We start from the raw sequence: 17,192 nt of genomic DNA, 5'->3' as shown, positions 1-17,192 counted from the left end.
TAGAGAATCTCAGTATTTACGATTCTGAAAGATTTTGTGGTTATAATCTATAAGAATTTTTATCTTCAGGTAAGGTGCTTAATCTCAAAATAATATCCTAAGAATATATACTATGCCCTGAAAACAAGAAGCTAATTCAGAAGACTGGTGTTTCTTTTTTAGCAGGGAAAGGAGAGTTAAATGCAGACAAGGAAAATGCTACCTATATTTAGATAAAGAATAAAAAAAGACAAGTGCTTTGTTACATACAGTTATCTCAGTTTCCCAGTCTGTCTGAAGTCTCTGCCCATGAAGGGTAAGTGGATATGAATAACTAAACAGCAATTTTCCAGAGAATTTAAATAGCAGTTACCTGCAATTTCCTGTAAGCGATCTTCATCAATGTTAGGGTCAAAATCACTTCCCAAGACATCTGTACTCCAGGTCTCACTCACTGTTTCTGATATATCTCTGTCATCTGTTAGTCCCATCATGTCACGTATTTCAAATTTCCTTAGCTTGTCATCAAGATTATCTTGTGTTGTAGCTACCAAAAACAGAATTAAGCACTTAAAAATGGTACCAGCACAGCTATGATTTTTTTAATCAACTTTAAAGATACATATTTTATCATTAATACTGAGCAAGCAGTCCCAAAACACTGAATTATTCCCCTACGGATGTACTCTTTACCTCTCTGAACTGAGCTCAGGATATGTACCCCCACATCTGGTAGATTAACTGGGACAACCTCAACAGTGTGACTTTGATAAAAAATTGGGATATATTCCCGTATCTGTGTATTTGCACAGGCCCTGTTACTTGCTTTGGCCAAAAGAGTAAAAAGGAAACGAGGAAGTTTCAAGGCCAGGCCTCAAGAGACCTTATAAAATTTCTGCTCTTTTTCACCTTCTGTCATGAGAACAAAGCTTAAGCTAGCCTGCTGGTGAATGAGGGACCACATGGGATGGCGTGAAGATCATCCTAGAGCAGCCAACTCCTCACTGAACCACCTGTCCCCCCGCTTTAAGGCTAGCATTTTCTTCCACTAAGTTTTTCCCTATACTTCCAACCACATGTATCTCTTATTCAGAACTGCCAAGGCACTTCTGTAACACTTCTAGTCATTTGTCTACCTTCCTCTCCCTATTCGAAGTACCTTTAACCTCAAGTATTTATCTTTGTATCCCTGAAAAGTTCAGTATTACAGAACTGAAATGCCAAATATTACAGGATTCAAGCAATTTATTTTAATTATTCTATGTAACTTCAGCCTAAAAAATTCATTTACCAACTAAACATTTTTTAAGAATGGAAAGAACTATGAATAAATGCAAGTTTGAAAAAAAAAAGTGCAAGTTTGATGGTCATTACATAATCAACTTAAAGTTATTCTTTTACTAAACACAGTCAACCTACATGGAACACAGCCAGGTAAATTCTTTGCTACTTAAGCATCTGTGTTCAACTTCACTTTACCTTGCTCATGCTCTAATAGCTGTAGAGCTTCAACTCCATTACTCCCAGAAGGTCCAGCTCCAAGTTCTGATACAGATTCTCCTTCCAGGTCTAGAGAGGATACTGAATTGGAGCGATTTGAGGGACCTAGAGAAATGTTTATACTGTGAGTGAACTTTTTAAATCATGAGCCACCATGTAACTTTTCATGTCCTGATAATAGACTAAGACTGATTAAGGTAAAAAAAAAAAAAAAAAAAAAAGACTGATTAAGGTACATTTATTTATTTGTTTATTTAAATGTATTTATTGGGACTCCTGGGTTGCTCAGTGGTTGAGCATCTGCCTTCCGCCCAGGGCATGATCCTGGAGTGCCGGGATCGAGTCCCACATCGGGCTCCCTGCATGGAGCCCGCTTCTCTTTCTGCCTGTGTCTCTCTCTTTGTGTCTTTCATGAATAAGTATATAAAAATCTTTAAAGACAAAAAAATGTATTTATTTATTTTAGAGAGTATGTGTAAGCAGAGGACACAGAGAAAGGCAGAGGGAGAGAGAATCTCAAGCAGATTCCTTGTTGAGCACAAAGCCAGATACAGGGCTTGATCCTACAACCCTGAGGATCATGACTCGAGTGGAAATCAAGAGTGGAATGCTTAACCTACTGAGCCACCCAGGTGTCCCAAGGTGCTTTTATTTATGTATTTATTTTTATTAAGGTGCTTTTAAAATTTTTTTTAAATTGCTTTTAGGCAGGGGGAAGGAAAGAAGGAGAGGGAGAGAATCTTAAGAAGGCTCCATGCTCAGTGCAGAGTCCAATGCAGGGCTCGATCTAACGACCCCTGAGATCAAGACCTGAGCTGAGAGCAAGAGTCAGATGCTTAACCCACTGAGCCACCCAGGCGACCCTACCATTCTACTGATAACAGTATTCTGGTTTATTTTTATTAAAATTGGGTTTAGGGGATCCCTGGGTGGCTCGGCGGTTTAGCGCCTGCCTTTGGCCCAGGGCGCAATCCTGGAGTCCCGGGATCGGGTCCCACATCAGGCTCCCGGCATGGAGCCTGCTTCTCCCTCTGCCTGTGTCTCTGCCTCTCTCTCTCTCTCTATCATAAATAAATAAATAAATCTTTAAAAAAATTAGGTTTATGTTGTTTTGTAACCCTTTTTTGTTTACCCATATAGCAGTGACATTTCCCTCTATAATTTAACATTCTTAAATAACCTGAGTTATTAATGGTTTTTTACTTTAACTTCAAATGGGCATAATTTATTTAAATATTCTTGTTTGATTAAACATAGATTGCTTCTACTTTTCAAGCATTATAAAAAGCCCTTCAGGGCGCCTGGGTGGCTCAGTGGTTGAGCATCTGCCTTTGGCTCAGGTGTTGATCCCTAGGTCCTGGGATCGAGTCCTGCATCGGGCTCCCTACAGGGAGCCTGTTTCTCCCTCTGCCTATGTCTCTGCCTCTCTCTCTGTATCTCTCATGAATAAATAAATAAAATCTTAAAAAAAAAAAAAAGCCCTTCAACAAGCGACCTTGAATTGTTTCCTAGGATAAATTCCTAGAAGCACAATTGCTAGTTTAAAGGGCATGTCTATTTTTAAGGTACAGATGTAGTATTAAAAGCACTGGAACACTTGGGTGATTCAGTAGGTTAAGCATCCCATGTTGGAACCCAGTGTGGAGCCTACTTAAAAAAAAAAAAGAATGGTAAAATTACAAATGATTCCGTTTCTTTTCTGCATTTTCTAAAATAAATATACATTACTCATGTTCTAAAAAGTTCAAAAAAAAGAAAAGTTATTACATTTTATGTTTAAAATGATAGTAAACTCAACTTTCTTCATTAAAATGTTTGTCCTCATACATGAAATGACAAATTCTCATTTCATAATCTATGCTTTTAATTTTCTAATTTTATTTCTATTTCCATTGTATCTTCCTGCTTCATAAAGGTGTGTGTGAATAAAGAAATACAGAACATTAGATGTATACACAATATCATGAAATACTAGTGAGTCCATTTTTTTCCCATTTAGACATGCACCATGTCCCTCTAAAGGAGCTCCATAAGCTTTGGTATACATTAATACTAGAGAAATTTTGGCATTATTCAAGGCTCAATGAAGACTGTTATCTTTTCCATTTTCTATGATCAAAGGTCTCTTGCAATCTTTTTCTTTTAAATTTTCTTCTTGCAATCTTATTTATTCCAGAAACAATCTTTATAGCCAACTGTTCAAGACCATTAGAGGAAAACTTCATTACTCTCCTTAGGGAGAAAAACAGATAGTATAATTATAATTTATAAGGCTCCTTTAAAGATCACAAAACAAGTATTACTTGAATCACACAACTCTGAATGAAGTAACCCTTCACCTTCGGATATTCCTTCCAGATTATCACTGCAGAGGGAAAAGCGCAAGGTTTTATCAGGTTTACCATGGAGTTTGTTTTCATCAACAGGGACATCTCCTTGTCCTCCATCCGAAAGTTGCATGTTTAGGACCTGAAAAATAAAATGCCAAAAAAATATATAGATAAGTAATAAAAAACAAAATGCCATTGGTTTATCAGAACTGAAAGGTTACTGATATGAAAACAGACCACAGCAAATGGATATTTAAGTTCTTCTTCTTTTTTTTTTTAATTTATTTTAAAGATTTTATTTATTTATTCGTGAGAGACACACAGAGAGAGAGGCAGAGACACAAGCAGAGGGAGAAGCAGGCTCCATGCAGGGAGTCTGACGTGGGACTTGATCCCGGGTCTCCAGGATCACACCCTGGGCTGCAGGCAGCACTAAACTGCTGAGCCACCCGGGCTGCCCCTATTTAAGTTCTTCTTAAATTCTCATTTTTAACTAAAAACCCATTTATGAGATTCTGATAAAGCTTTTAAGTATCCCCAGAATAAAAGTAGATGAGTTAAAAAAAAGTGAACCTATGCCTTCCCATCATCCATCACCCAGATGATCTTCCCATCATCTTATCTCAGGATGAGAAACTGAACAATCGGGTATTAGTGAGTGGTGGGTAGGATCATAAGAATCAAAAGGTTTTGGAATCAGCAGGCTGGTCCTTCTGATTCTGCCATGTGCCAACTATGTAATCTTGGGTAAATGATTTAAGCTCTCTAAACTCCAGTTTCTTTATCTATAAAAGAATCATGGTGGGATCCCTGGGTGGCGCAGCCGTTTGGCGCCTGCCTTTGGCCCAGGGCGCGATCCTGGAGACCCGGGATCCAATCCCACATCTGGCTCCCGGTGCATGGAGCCTGCCTCTCCCTCTGCCTGTGTCTCTGCCTCTCTCTCTCTCTCTCTCACTGCGTGCCTATCATAAATAAATTTTTAAAAAAATTAAAAAAAAAAAAAAGAATCATGGTAATAGTAGGCATGCCATGGAGTTGTTGAGGATTAAATAAAAAGATGCACAAAAAGCATCTGCATGGTAAAAGGACATTAAATTTGCAGTACATTTTTTTCCAAAAGTTAATAAACTGGTATCCCTGGGTGGGTCAGCGATTGAGAGTCTGCCTTGGGGATCCCTGGGTGGCGCAGCGGTTTGGCGCCTGCCTTTGGCCCAGGGCGCGATCCTGGAGACCCCGGATCGGGTCCCACGTCGGGCTCCCGGTGCATGGAGCCTGCTTGTGTCTCTGCCTCTCTCTCTCTCTATGTGACTATCATAAATAAATAAAATTTAAAAAAAAAAAAAAAAAAAAAAAAAAAAGAGAGTCTGCCTTGGGCCCAGGGCATGATTCTGTAGTCACAGGATCCAGTCCCACATCGGGCTCCCTGCGTGGAGCCTGCTTCTCCCTCCGCCTGTGTCTCTGCCTCTCTCTGTGTCTCTCTGTGTTTCTCATGAATAAATAAATAAAATCTTTTTAAAAAGAAAGTTAATAAACTAATTCAATAGGAAGAAAACATAGAACAAATTATTTTGTAGGCATCAGAATTCAAACAGTCCAGTTTGAACCCTGCCTTGACAACAGCCACAAAAGTCCATACCAGAAGCTGAATTGTGACTTCACAGCCATCTCTAGCCTAGAGCTGATGGCCTTTTTACAAAGTTTCTATTTGTTAGATGACTTCCAAAAAAGAGAATTCTTATCCCTCCACATGAGGTTCATAATTCAGCTGTAAACGTGTATCTCCAACCTAATGAAGAACTGAGTGCTTTGCTGAAAGTCAAACAGCATGTTTTAAGCACACGTGGAACTCAAAATCACAGCCACTAGGATCCTAGGTTATTGGCAAAATATGAAGGAAGAATAGTATCCTCACTTAAAAAGAATTAAAAAACCCAAAACCTTCTATGTGCTGTTTTGGCCCTACATTTAAATAAGTAAATTTAAAAAATAAAATAAAATAAAAAAATAAATGAGTAAATTAAAGTTTTTTAAAGGCTCTATACCTTTATTCATGCGATACTTTTAAAAAGCCATTTAAAGATAGAATTATTTTGGGGTGCCTGAGTGGCTCAATCAGTTAAGCATCTGCTTTTGGCACAGGTCATGATCTCAGGGTCCTGGGATCGAGCCCAGCATCAGGTTCTTTGCTCAGTGGGGAGTCTGCTTCTCCCTCTCTCTGTGCTCCTCTCCCCACTCCCACCCCCTACTGCTCATGCTTTCTCCCTCTCAATAAAATCTTTTTAAAAAGAATTTCTCTCTCTCCCCTTATATTTTTTATTTTTTTATTTTTTTTTATTTTTATTTTTTTATGATAGTCACACAGAGAGAGAGAGAGAGAGAGGCAGAGACATAGGCAGAGGGAGAAGCAGGCTCCATGCACCGGGAGCCCGACGTGGGATTCGATCCCGGGTCTCCAGGATCGCGCCCTGGGCCAAAGGCAGGCGCCAAACCGCTGCGCCACCCAGGGATCTCTCTCTCTCCCCTTATAAATTAAAGAATTATTTTCCTAAATTTGCTTGAAATTAAATGCAGACATAAAAATTTTATATTTTGGGTTTTTTTTTTTTTAAGATTTTGTTTACTTACTGGAAAGAGAGAGATAGAAAACGCAAGCACACAAGCAGGGGGAGTGGCAGGCAGAGGGAGAGAGAGAAGCAGGCTCCCTGCTAATAAGCAAGGGAGCCCAATGTGGGGCTCACATGTTCCCTGGGATTGTGACCTGAGCCAAAGGCAGACACTTGACTAAGCCACCCAGGCACCCCTACATTTTGTATTTTTAAGATAACTTGGATCTTTAAACTCATAATGAGCAATGTACAAAAAATCTTTAGGAAAAATCTATGTAAAGGCCTAGAGAATAAGATTAACAGCAAACAAGAGGCTTATACCACACTGAAGATACTTCCCTGCACAGGAACCCAGGGGCTGTCTTCAAGGCTGCCAGAGCTGGGAACTGGGGGAAGGTTACCAGGGGAAGGTAAAATGCCACAGAGCTCCCTGACTGAAACTCAGCAACTGTTTTCCTCATTCAGCATTCCCCTAGATGTTATACGTTTTTTTATTATATCTCAGGAGTTCCTAAAAAGTTGATTCTGACAGTTTTTGCCAGCTCATCTGTGTGTGTGTATGAAGATAATTCTAGAGTGTGATAGAGCTCTTTCCTAAGGGTCATGCCACAGATCCAAACACAGTCTTATGGGCAAGCCCGGGTGGCTCAGCAGTTTAGTACTGAGCAGTTTATCAATAAATAAATTTTTAAAATCTTAAAAAAACAAAAAACAAAAAACACAGTCTTACTAATCACTATAATCACTTCATCGACCACTATAACTGGCCCCTTCATCCCACCTCAGGAATAGGTGTTTTTTTTTTTTTTTTTTAGATTTTATTTAGGGCAGCCCCGGTGGCCCAGCAGTTTAGTGTGCCTTCAGCCCAGGGCGTGATCCTGGAGATCCAGGATCGAGCCCCACATCAGACTCCCTGTGTGGAGCCTGCTTCTCCCTCTGCCTGTGTCTCTGCCTTTCTCTCTCTGTGTCTCTCATAAATAAATAAATAAAATCTTAAAAAAATTTAAATTAAATTAAATTTAAAAAATAAAGATTTTATTTATTTATTAGAGACACGCACACAGAGAGAGAGAGAGAGATTGAGAGAGAGGCAGACACATGGAGGGAGCCTGATGTGGGACTCGATCCCAGGTCTCCAGGATCACACCCTGGGCTGATGGCAGTGCTAAACCGCTGAGCCACCGGGGCTGCCCAGGAATAGGTGTTCTTGAGTAATAAGCAGTCACTGTTGAATATATAAGATGCTTCTTTTTGATTTCTTCATTCCCTTTGCCTCTCTCCCAAGCTCTTCTGTTTACAAAGATCTTAAAAGAGATTTCCACACCCCAACCACATTTCTTCAAAATATTTTACTTTCTTAGTTATCTTTTCAGTATCCTCTTCCATTTCTTCCTAACCAACTACAGAACAGAAAATATTTCTAAAGAATATCTGGCTCTTTAAAGCAGGAGTACCACTAGTATACCATTAGAAAGAAAAGAAACAAAAAACATTTCCTACAAGTCACTGGAAAAGTCTTTTCAATTTTCATACTATAATTTCCTGGCTTCCCATCTCTTCTATACTATTAGGAAAATTATTTTTGGTGTAGACTTAATCACCAACTATTATACTATTTTTTTCTATTGTAGTATTAATATCAATATATTAATGTGAAAGGTCCCCAGAACTATTCACAGGAAGTTTGGCATTTAATGTACCATTAAATACATACTGACTTACAGAAGTAAGAGACCATAAATTAGGAAAAAAGAACCTAATTATTTAATATTAATGGCTGTAAGTTAAATGTAACAATACATTCATACCTCATTTTCTGACATCATTCCTGGAGTGAGCTGGGGACCTGTCCCTAAAGAAATGACCAACACCTCTTCTGGCTGTACTTCCTGGATGGTTTCTTGAGATGATCCTTCATGCTCCATATGTAAGTCCATTAGCACATTGGTGCGGCTTCTACTCCGAGTTGCTAATAAAAAAATTTTCAAATATGATAATTTAGAGAACAAGATAAAATGAAGAAAACAGTAAATACAAAAATGTATTTTATATTAATGTAGGACATTTGCGCATGCACAAAAAAACAAGTGGTGAGAATATGAATTTTAAAAAACTCCTACATCTTCCCAGTTACTCTACTGATGACTAACACAGATTGTCCTTCAAAACAGATAGTCAGAAACAACAGGCTTATGTGCACCTGACAGGGAGTGACACACACAGATAAGCACACCTGCATAACAGCAAACATATCTGTTCATTTAAGACTTAGGGTGACAAAAATAACATTACCTTATTCCTTATCAAGATACCTTTAACAATTTCTCCCATAAAATGATTTAACTGCCACAGGTCTCCCATACTAATAACTGAACTTACAAGCATTAGAAATTTTCATACAGGGACGCCTGGGGTGGCTCAGCGGTTTGGCGCCTGCCTTCGGCCCAGGGTGTGATCCTGGGGTCCTGGGATCGAGTCCCGCATCAGGCTCCCTACATGGAGCCTGCTTCTCCCTCTGCCTGTGTCTCTGCCTCTCTCTCTCTCTGGGTCTCTCATGAATAAATAAATAAAATCTTAAAAAAAAAAAGAAAAGAAAAAGAAATTTTCATAGAGAAATCCAATAGCCATATAAAGTAATATATGCTAATTGGACAACTGTTGACAAAATCAGAATCAGTTTTTGAAAACATGTTGACTTTCCTGAAATGTACTAATCTCCCTTTAAAGGTGCAGGAAAAAAGACTTCCCTATGTTTGAATATAAGTGTCCCTTCTGCTTTATAGAAACATTCTAAATGAATGAAAATCTAATTATTTGGGGTTTTTCCTCCTATGTATAAATAATACTTTTTTCTAAAATTATCATTCTACACATAAGAACTTTTAGATACTGAAAGATTTAGATAGTTTGACAATTTCTCTATGATTTTAAGTCTTCTGCGACAAGTTTCAATTTTCTTTCAGAGGGAAATAAAATTCAACACAACCTGAATACTAAATATAAATTCTACTTTAGTGCAAAATAATCAAAAGTACAAACATAAAGCAAAAACACTCTACAGAAAAGTCAACTTCACTTTGAGTGAAAGCTAACCTACTTGAAGACAGAAATGTAAAGAATCCTCTAGAGGCACCTGGGGGCTCAGTCAGGTGAGCTTCTAACTCTTGGTTTCTTGGTTTCAGCTCAGGTCATAATCTCAGGGTTGTAGGATCAAGCCCCACAAGCTCCACACTCAACAGGAATCTGCCCAAGATTCTCTTCCTCTCCTTCTCCCTCTGCCCCACCCCTCGCATGCTCACTCTCTCTCAAATAAGCAAATAAATAAATCTTAAAAATATATATAAAGAGTCTTCTTTAGACAATGCTGTAGATCTGTTCATTAATCACTCTGGCTTTCAAAATTCAGAGCATACATCAATTCCCAAAAGTCGAACACAGGTTCACTCTCACATCTTTATTTGCTGACCTTCATCACTGTCTTCTACTGAACTGTGAATTTCAACTTTATGAACTACATGAATCTTAGGCAACAAATTTTATAATTTATAAAAATGCAAGTAATCAAAATCTATGTAGCAATTTACATAAAGCAAAAGCAACATGCACATGGAGCACACTTTCATATACTGTTTCTTAAATGAAAGTTATGTAAGAGGAGGAAGAACAGCCTATTACCCACCAAATGGGGTTACTAGAGTAATATGAGCAGTAAGATTTGTGGCTGAGGAATCCCAGGCAGTGATGGCTGCTAACTGTTGTCCTGGGTTGCGAAAGCATTAAATAGAAAGAAAATCAATCCTCTGAATAATGGACACATTTTTTAAAAATACAAAATAAATTCAATGACCAGGCCATATGACTAAACAAAGTAATATTGGGCAAATATTTGAAATTTACTTTCCATTATACCCCATTTAATGATACTTCTGGATGACAAGAAATGCAAGAACTAATGTACAGGAGTGAATGACAGAGGGAAAAATATCTCTGATTTACCAAAAATCATTTATTCCTTCATGTTAAAAAAGTGCAAATAGGCTGTAAGATTAAAAATCACTGAGTATTGGGGCACCTGGGTGGCTCAGTTGGCTAAGTGCCTGCCTTCAGCTCAGGTCATGATCTCAGAGTCCTGGGATTAAGCCCCACGTTGGGCTCCCTGATCAGCGAGGAGTCTGCTTGTTCCTTTCCTGCTGCTCCTCCTTCCTGCTCTTGATTGCACGCGCTCTCTCTCTCAAATAAATAAAATCTTAAAAAAAAAAAAAAAATCACTCCGTGTTGGGTCACCAGTGGCTTACTTAGCTGGTTAAGCACCCAACTCCGTTTTTTTTTTTTTAAGATTTTGATTTATTTATTCGAGAGAGAGCGAGCATATGAGCAAGTGAGGGGAGAGGGCAGAAGGAGAAGCAGACTCCACCCTAAGTAGGGAGCACAATACGGGGCTCGATCCCAGGACTCTGAGATTGTGACCTGAGCTAAAGGCAGGTGCTTAACCAGCTGAGCCACTCAGGTGCCCTTAAGTGCCCAACTCTTGATTTCGACTCAGGTCACAATCTCAAGGTTGTGAGACTGATCACACATCAGGCTCTGCACTCAGTGGAAAGTCTGCTTCTTTCCCTCTCCCTATGCCCCCTGCCCCACTTGTGCGCTCTCATCCTCCTTTCTCTCTCCAATAAATAAATAAATCTAAAAAAAGAAATCACTGCGTGCCAAACTTCGTTTTTCTATTTTTAATTCTGATAATTGATATTTTGGGATGATGAAAGCCAAAGACTTGAAGAATATGATGTCATATTCTTGTTGATATTATTCCATATTACATTAAATCTAAGATAGATCAATTTAAGAAACTGTCAGTTCTTAACAAATTGGCTCATAGAAGTTTAAAAATGAAATCCTATTCTTCCAAATGTATAAAATAAAGTAACTATTCATTTTCACTAATTGTCACTGACACTAAAACACCGCTTCTTGGCTTAAACACTCTTTCCCTCTCTCTTATCTACTTTGTCTAACTCCCATTCATCCTTCAAAGAGAAAGTATGATCTTCTCCTGACACCATCATCACCTGCCCAACATAGGTGCCCCACAAGCCTCCATGCATGCTTATTTCCATCAGACACAATATAATGAAGGCAACTGGTTTCCTCTTTTTCTCCCCAACTAGACTATTAGCAATCAGCACAGTAGTGGCACATCCTAATGGTCTTTGTATCCCCAATGTCTAACACAGTGCCTCCCATGCAGGATAGTGATTATACCTACTCTTTTTACATGGATTTTTTTGCATGAATTAAATGAAACAACATCTATAAAGTGCTCATCCAGATTCTGGTACAGAGTACATGGTAATGCTCAATTTGTACGTGTGTGTACGCATATAGATAATAGATGTTTAGTATGTGAATAAAACTTAGGGGTGCCTGGGTGGTTCAGTCAGTTAAGCATCTGCCTTCAGCTCAGGTCATGATCCCAGAGTCCTGGGATCAAGCCCTGCATCAGGCTCCCGGCTCAGCAAAGAGCCTTCCTCTCCCTCTCCCTCTGCTGCTCCCCTGCTTGTGTGCTCTCTCTCTGGTCATATAAACAAAATCTTAAAAAAAAAAAAAAAAAGTGAATAAAACTTAGACTCAATTTTTAGATAAACTTGACAAAATAAAATGAAACCTTAATTTTATAAAACAACAAAGATACCTTAGCTCACTTAATGAAAGATTAATAATAATAATAATGGAAAATAGTAAGTATATATTCAACTTTACTGATAGAACCCTCTAAGTTATTATTTTATTATATTATTTAAAACTTGGAAGAAAGGACAGGGCTACCTAATTCAAATACTGATATTTCCAAATTTTCCCCAAAAAAGTTACTAAAATATACAAAGTATACTGTAGGTGGCATGATCTCAATTTAATTATGAAAAGCATGTCTCACAAACCTTAACTAATTGGTGCAATATTTAAAAATTGCATTAGAAAAAAAAAACAAATAAATAAAAATTGCATTAGTATCAGTAAACACAAAGAGAAAGCTTTCCCAAATTATTTAAAACCATATTCCAAAACACTGAGCAGTAATAAAAGCCAATAAAAAAAATACTAAATTTAAGGGAAAGCTTGAATATGAGAAATGCTCTTTACCTATAGGCAATCGATTCTTTTTATTTGCTGGGGTGGTTGCCGGAGACAGCTGAGGAGTATTATAGGGAGTCATTTCCAAGCTGCTGCTTTTTCCTGGCTTTGCCTGGGGCAGGTTTGCCAATAAATTGTCAAGAGCCATCCTATCTTCTCTTAGTTGATCTCCAGACATCACACTCTTCATAAAATTCACCTGGCAAAAGTAAAAGGCCATTAGCTAGTGAGATCAATTTTTCAAACACAATATATATTTCTCACACAATGTACTCATCTATGACTCTGCCCATGCTTAGATAAATTACTTTTGAGAAAAACCTATTAAAGAATAAAGCCATTACCAGAGTAATAAGCTGACTATAGGTTATATAAACCACAGTCCTGCTCAATCCTTCCAGAAGATTAACGGAGGACATTGGAGGGGTCTCCACTGCACGGCCCCCAATCACAACATCAAGAAAAGCAGCAACACAGCTCTGTTAAACAGAAAAAGATCACAGTGAAATATTTTCTCTTTAAAATAAGGGGAAAAAATTTCTAATTAAGGTGGACAAGCATCCAAAAAGTTTTCCTTTGAAAATTATATTAAACCTAACATTGAAAAAAATTAAACTCTTTATGAACTGACATAGAATTGTCTCCATGAAATTCTGGTATGTGAAACAAACATGACACAGAACAGTGCACACTACTCTACCACTTGTGAAAAGGGAGGGATGGGGGTAACTGGGAAAACATATGTAAGAATTTGCTTGTATACATATAGATCTCTCAAAGAAAACATGAAAGATTGAGAACACCAAGAACCTTTTGGGGAGGAAATAAAGGTTAGAGATCAGAAGTGGAAGTGGAATTTCACTGGATTACCTCTGAATTTTAAGTAAGGTTGAATTGTACAGCCTATTCAAATAGGAAATTTTAACTGAACGATGCCATAGAACATATCTATGAAATACACTTAAAATTATACAATTATCACTGTTTTCCTTTAGTGGCTTAAAAAATTAAACTATTTATTTGTAAAGATTGATTCACCCATTTTAGAGAGATTGTATGTGTGTACACACACATGCAATTAGTGGGGAAGGAGAGAGGAAGAGGGACAGGGATAGAATCTAAAGCAGACTCCCCACTGACCCGAACCAATCTCAGGATCCTGAGATCATGATGCAAGAAGAAACCAAGAGTTGGACACTGACCCAACTGAGCCGTCCTATTTAGGTTTTTTGTTTTTCATTTAAATAATCTCTACACTCAGGGAGCATCGGTGGCTCATTTGGTTGAGCATCAATCAGACCCTTTGTTTCTGCTATGGTCAGGATCTCAGGGTCTTGGGAGAGAGCCCCACGTAGAGGTCCATGCTTAACATGGACACTGCTTGAGAGTCTTTGCCCCTCCCTCTCCCTCTGCTCCTCCTCTGTTTGCACATGCACACCCTCTGTCTCTAAAATAACTAAATAATAAATCAATAAAATCTTTGAAGTCATCTCTATATTCAACATGGGGCTGAAACTCCAACCCCAAGATCAAGAGTCCCATACTCTACCAACTGAACCAGCCAGGTGCCTTAAACTTTCTGAAATAAAATAATCTTAATAGCTCTTTGGCTCTCATTACAATAGCAACCCTCAACACTTCAATAAGTGAGAACTAGTCATCTTTAGTGAGATCTTCCTTTAAATGCTGCTGATCCAACACTGTATTCTCTCTGTATATACCAAGGATCATTGAAAAGACCATTTATTTTTAATAAAAAACAAGATTTAATAAAGACCATAGTTAAGTTCACTAATGCTTTGGCAAAATTTTCTATAAATGGCATTTCACATGAGATAATATTCATTCTTACTTTGTCAAATTTTCCAAGGCTGCTTTTTGTCCGGGGATCTCCCTCTTCTGAGCCAGTCATTGCCAACTGCTGCAAAAGGCGGCCAACCTGCAACCCAAAGCAGTCATACAGAGACACAGGCTATAGATACTTATAAATTCTTCTCTACTTCCATTCGAGGCTAAAATTTTGTTTCATAATAATATTCATACTATCTGACCAGGCATGCAAAGTAGGATCCCAAATTATTATTTTTTTAAGATTTATTTATTTATTTATTTATTTATTTATTTATGAGAGAGAGAGAGAGAGAGAGAGAGAGGCAGAGACACAGGCAGAGGGAGAAGCAGGCTCCATGCCGGGAGCCCGACACGGGACTTGATCCCGGGACCACAGGATCGCACCCTGGGCTGAAGGCAGGCACCAAAACCGCTGAGCCACCCAGGGATCCCAGGATCCCAAATTAAATGCTTATCTTCTCTACATCAGCTTTTACTATATATAGATTAGGAGTTCAAGACAATAAGTAGAAAATTTTACTTTAACATTATATTGACAATATAAAACAAAAATATAACACCTTTGTTTCTGATATTCTACTTTTCATACATCTAGAAATTTTAAAATTTGCAAAACTTGATTCAAACTACTTCAAGTTAATACTAAGTACTTTTCCCTTTATAGTTCACAGAATACTCAAAGTAGAATTTTTTTTTTTTTATTTAAGAAATCCTACAGAACAGAGCTGCTTGGAAAGTAAATATTAATTTATTAATTCACAGAGCAAATTCCTTACTTGTAAAAGAGGACTGTTAATCTACTCTATTTTTTTTTTAAAGATTTATTTGTTGGGCAGCCCTGGTGGCCCAGTGGTTTAGCTCTGCCTTCGGCCCGGGGTGTGATCCTGGAGACCCGGGATCGACTCCCACGTCAGGCTCCCTGCATGGAGCCTGCTTCTCCCTCTGCCTGTGTCTCTGCCTCTCTCTCCCTCTGTGTCTGTCATGAATAAATAAATAAAATCTTTTAAAAAAAATTTATTTATTTATCTCAGAGGAGAGGGGAGGGACAGAGAGAGAGAGAGAATCTCAGGCAGACATTCTGTTAAACACGGAGCCCAACTCAGGGCTCAATCTCATGAACCCGACATCATAACCTGAGCCAAAATCAAGAATCGGACACTTACTGACTGAGCCACCTAGGCGACTCTAATCTACTATCTTTAAAGACATTCTGGAGCAAGCTAATATTATATTAGTATCATCTTAGTATCTGGGACAATTCCCAGATATTTTTACTCATTTTGAAAATAAGTGATTCAATCTCTATTGAAATGACAAAAATAAAAACCTACAACTATCTTAAGAATAAATTTAATGTTGCACAGACAATAAAAATCTTTAAATTTCATTTTGGGAAGTTTTATATAGTTAATTGCTAAACACAACAACATAATATAATTGACCGGGGCAGCCTGGGTGGCTCAGTGGTTTAGTGCCGCCTTCAGCCCAGGGTGTGATCCTGGAGACCCGGAATCGAGTCCTACATAGGACTCCCTGCATGGAGCCAGCTTCTCCCTCTGCCTGTGTCTCTGCCTCTCTCTTTCTCTGTGTCTCTCATGACTAAATAAATTAAATATTTAAAAAATAATAAATAATATAATTGACCATGAAAAAAAAAACCTTGGGGCACCTGGGTGGCTCAGTTGGTTAAGTGTCTGCCTTCGGCTCAGATCATGATCCCAAAGGCCTGGGATCAAGCTCCGAGTCAGGCTCCCTGCCCAGCAAGGAGTCTGCTTCTCCCTCTGTCCCTCTCCACTGGTGCATGCTCTCACTTTCAAATAAATAAATAATCTTAAATTCAAAAAGCTTATCATTAAAAAAAAAATCATCCTAAGATATATTATATTCCAAATAAATTCAGTTTCTTCTTTACAGTATTTCTGGGGGATAGGATATGATTAAAAACTTCCTTTAAGAAATAATAACATGAGAATGCCCAGGTGGCTCAGTCAGTTAAGCATCTGACTCTTGATTTCAGCTCATGTCATGATCTCAGGGTCGTGAGATCAAGCCCTACATCAATCAGGCTCTGCACTGGGTGTAGCGCCTGTCTGGGATTCTATCTCTCATTCTCTCGTCGCCCCTCACCCCCTCCTCCTCTCTAAAAAGAAAAAAAGAAATAACATGACTTCAGTAGTTCAGATGATTAAGGGGGAGAAAATGCTAATACAAATCCAAAACTCCTCTTTCTGAAAGTCTGAGGTCCAGAAGAGTTTCAGATTTCAAAATCTGAAGGTTTTAGAAAGGTTGATTAGTGCATACATGTAAAAAAGCCAGTATTAAGGGTGGTATCCTATAATCAAATGTATTCACATTTCTGCAGCAAAATATGAACATTCATTAGCACTTGATTTTGGCTCAGGTCATGATCACAGAGTCCTGGGATCAAGCCCCACATTGGGATGGAGCCCCATGGTGGGAATCTCCACTCAGCAGGGAGTCTGCTCAAGAATTTCTCTCCCTTAAAAAAAAAAAAAAAAAAAAAGAATTTCTCTCCCTATTCCTCCCCCTCGCTACATGCTCTCCCTCTCTCATAAATAAATAAATAAATAGATCTTTGAGGGAAAAAACTAACAAAATATTTTATGACTACAATATTTTTAAATCCCAATTTAACTGCTTTTATTTCCTTTTTTTTTTTTTTTTTTAAAGATTTATTTATTTCAGAGAGTGTGTGTGTACACATCCACAAGCAGGGAGGGAGCAAAAGGAGAGAAATTCAAGGAGACTCCCTGCTGAGCCTGGAGCCAGACCCTGG

General features: G+C 38.3%; 1 protein-coding gene across 5 annotated transcripts in view; it reads right to left on the bottom strand.

Moving 5' to 3' along the window:
* Positions 1 to 17,192, bottom strand: part of GAPVD1 (GTPase activating protein and VPS9 domains 1) — an 83,533-nt gene that overhangs the window by 29,050 nt on the left and 37,291 nt on the right. For 2 of the 5 annotated variants that reach the window (XM_072777921.1, XM_072777923.1), the window contains exons 4-10: positions 14,397 to 14,483; positions 12,889 to 13,023; positions 12,554 to 12,743; positions 8,224 to 8,384; positions 3,819 to 3,948; positions 1,459 to 1,584; positions 353 to 526 (exon numbers count right to left, since the gene is read on the bottom strand). In XM_072777921.1, coding sequence (XP_072634022.1) covers positions 353 to 526; positions 1,459 to 1,584; positions 3,819 to 3,948; positions 8,224 to 8,384; positions 12,554 to 12,743; positions 12,889 to 13,023; positions 14,397 to 14,483 — 1,003 coding nt within the window. Of the gene's footprint in view, positions 1 to 352; positions 527 to 1,458; positions 1,585 to 3,818; positions 3,949 to 8,223; positions 8,385 to 10,071; positions 10,176 to 12,553; positions 12,744 to 12,888; positions 13,024 to 14,396; positions 14,484 to 17,192 lie in introns of those variants that run through there. The other 3 variants (XM_072777922.1, XM_072777924.1, XM_072777925.1) reach the window with 2 other exon arrangements.

Source organism: Canis lupus, chromosome 16 (genome assembly GCF_048164855.1).
Source record: "Canis lupus baileyi chromosome 16, mCanLup2.hap1, whole genome shotgun sequence".
NCBI classification, from domain to species: Eukaryota; Metazoa; Chordata; class Mammalia; order Carnivora; family Canidae; genus Canis; species Canis lupus.
The sequence above is the reverse complement of the archived record's forward strand: the minus strand, read 5'-3'. Positions and strand labels throughout refer to the sequence as shown.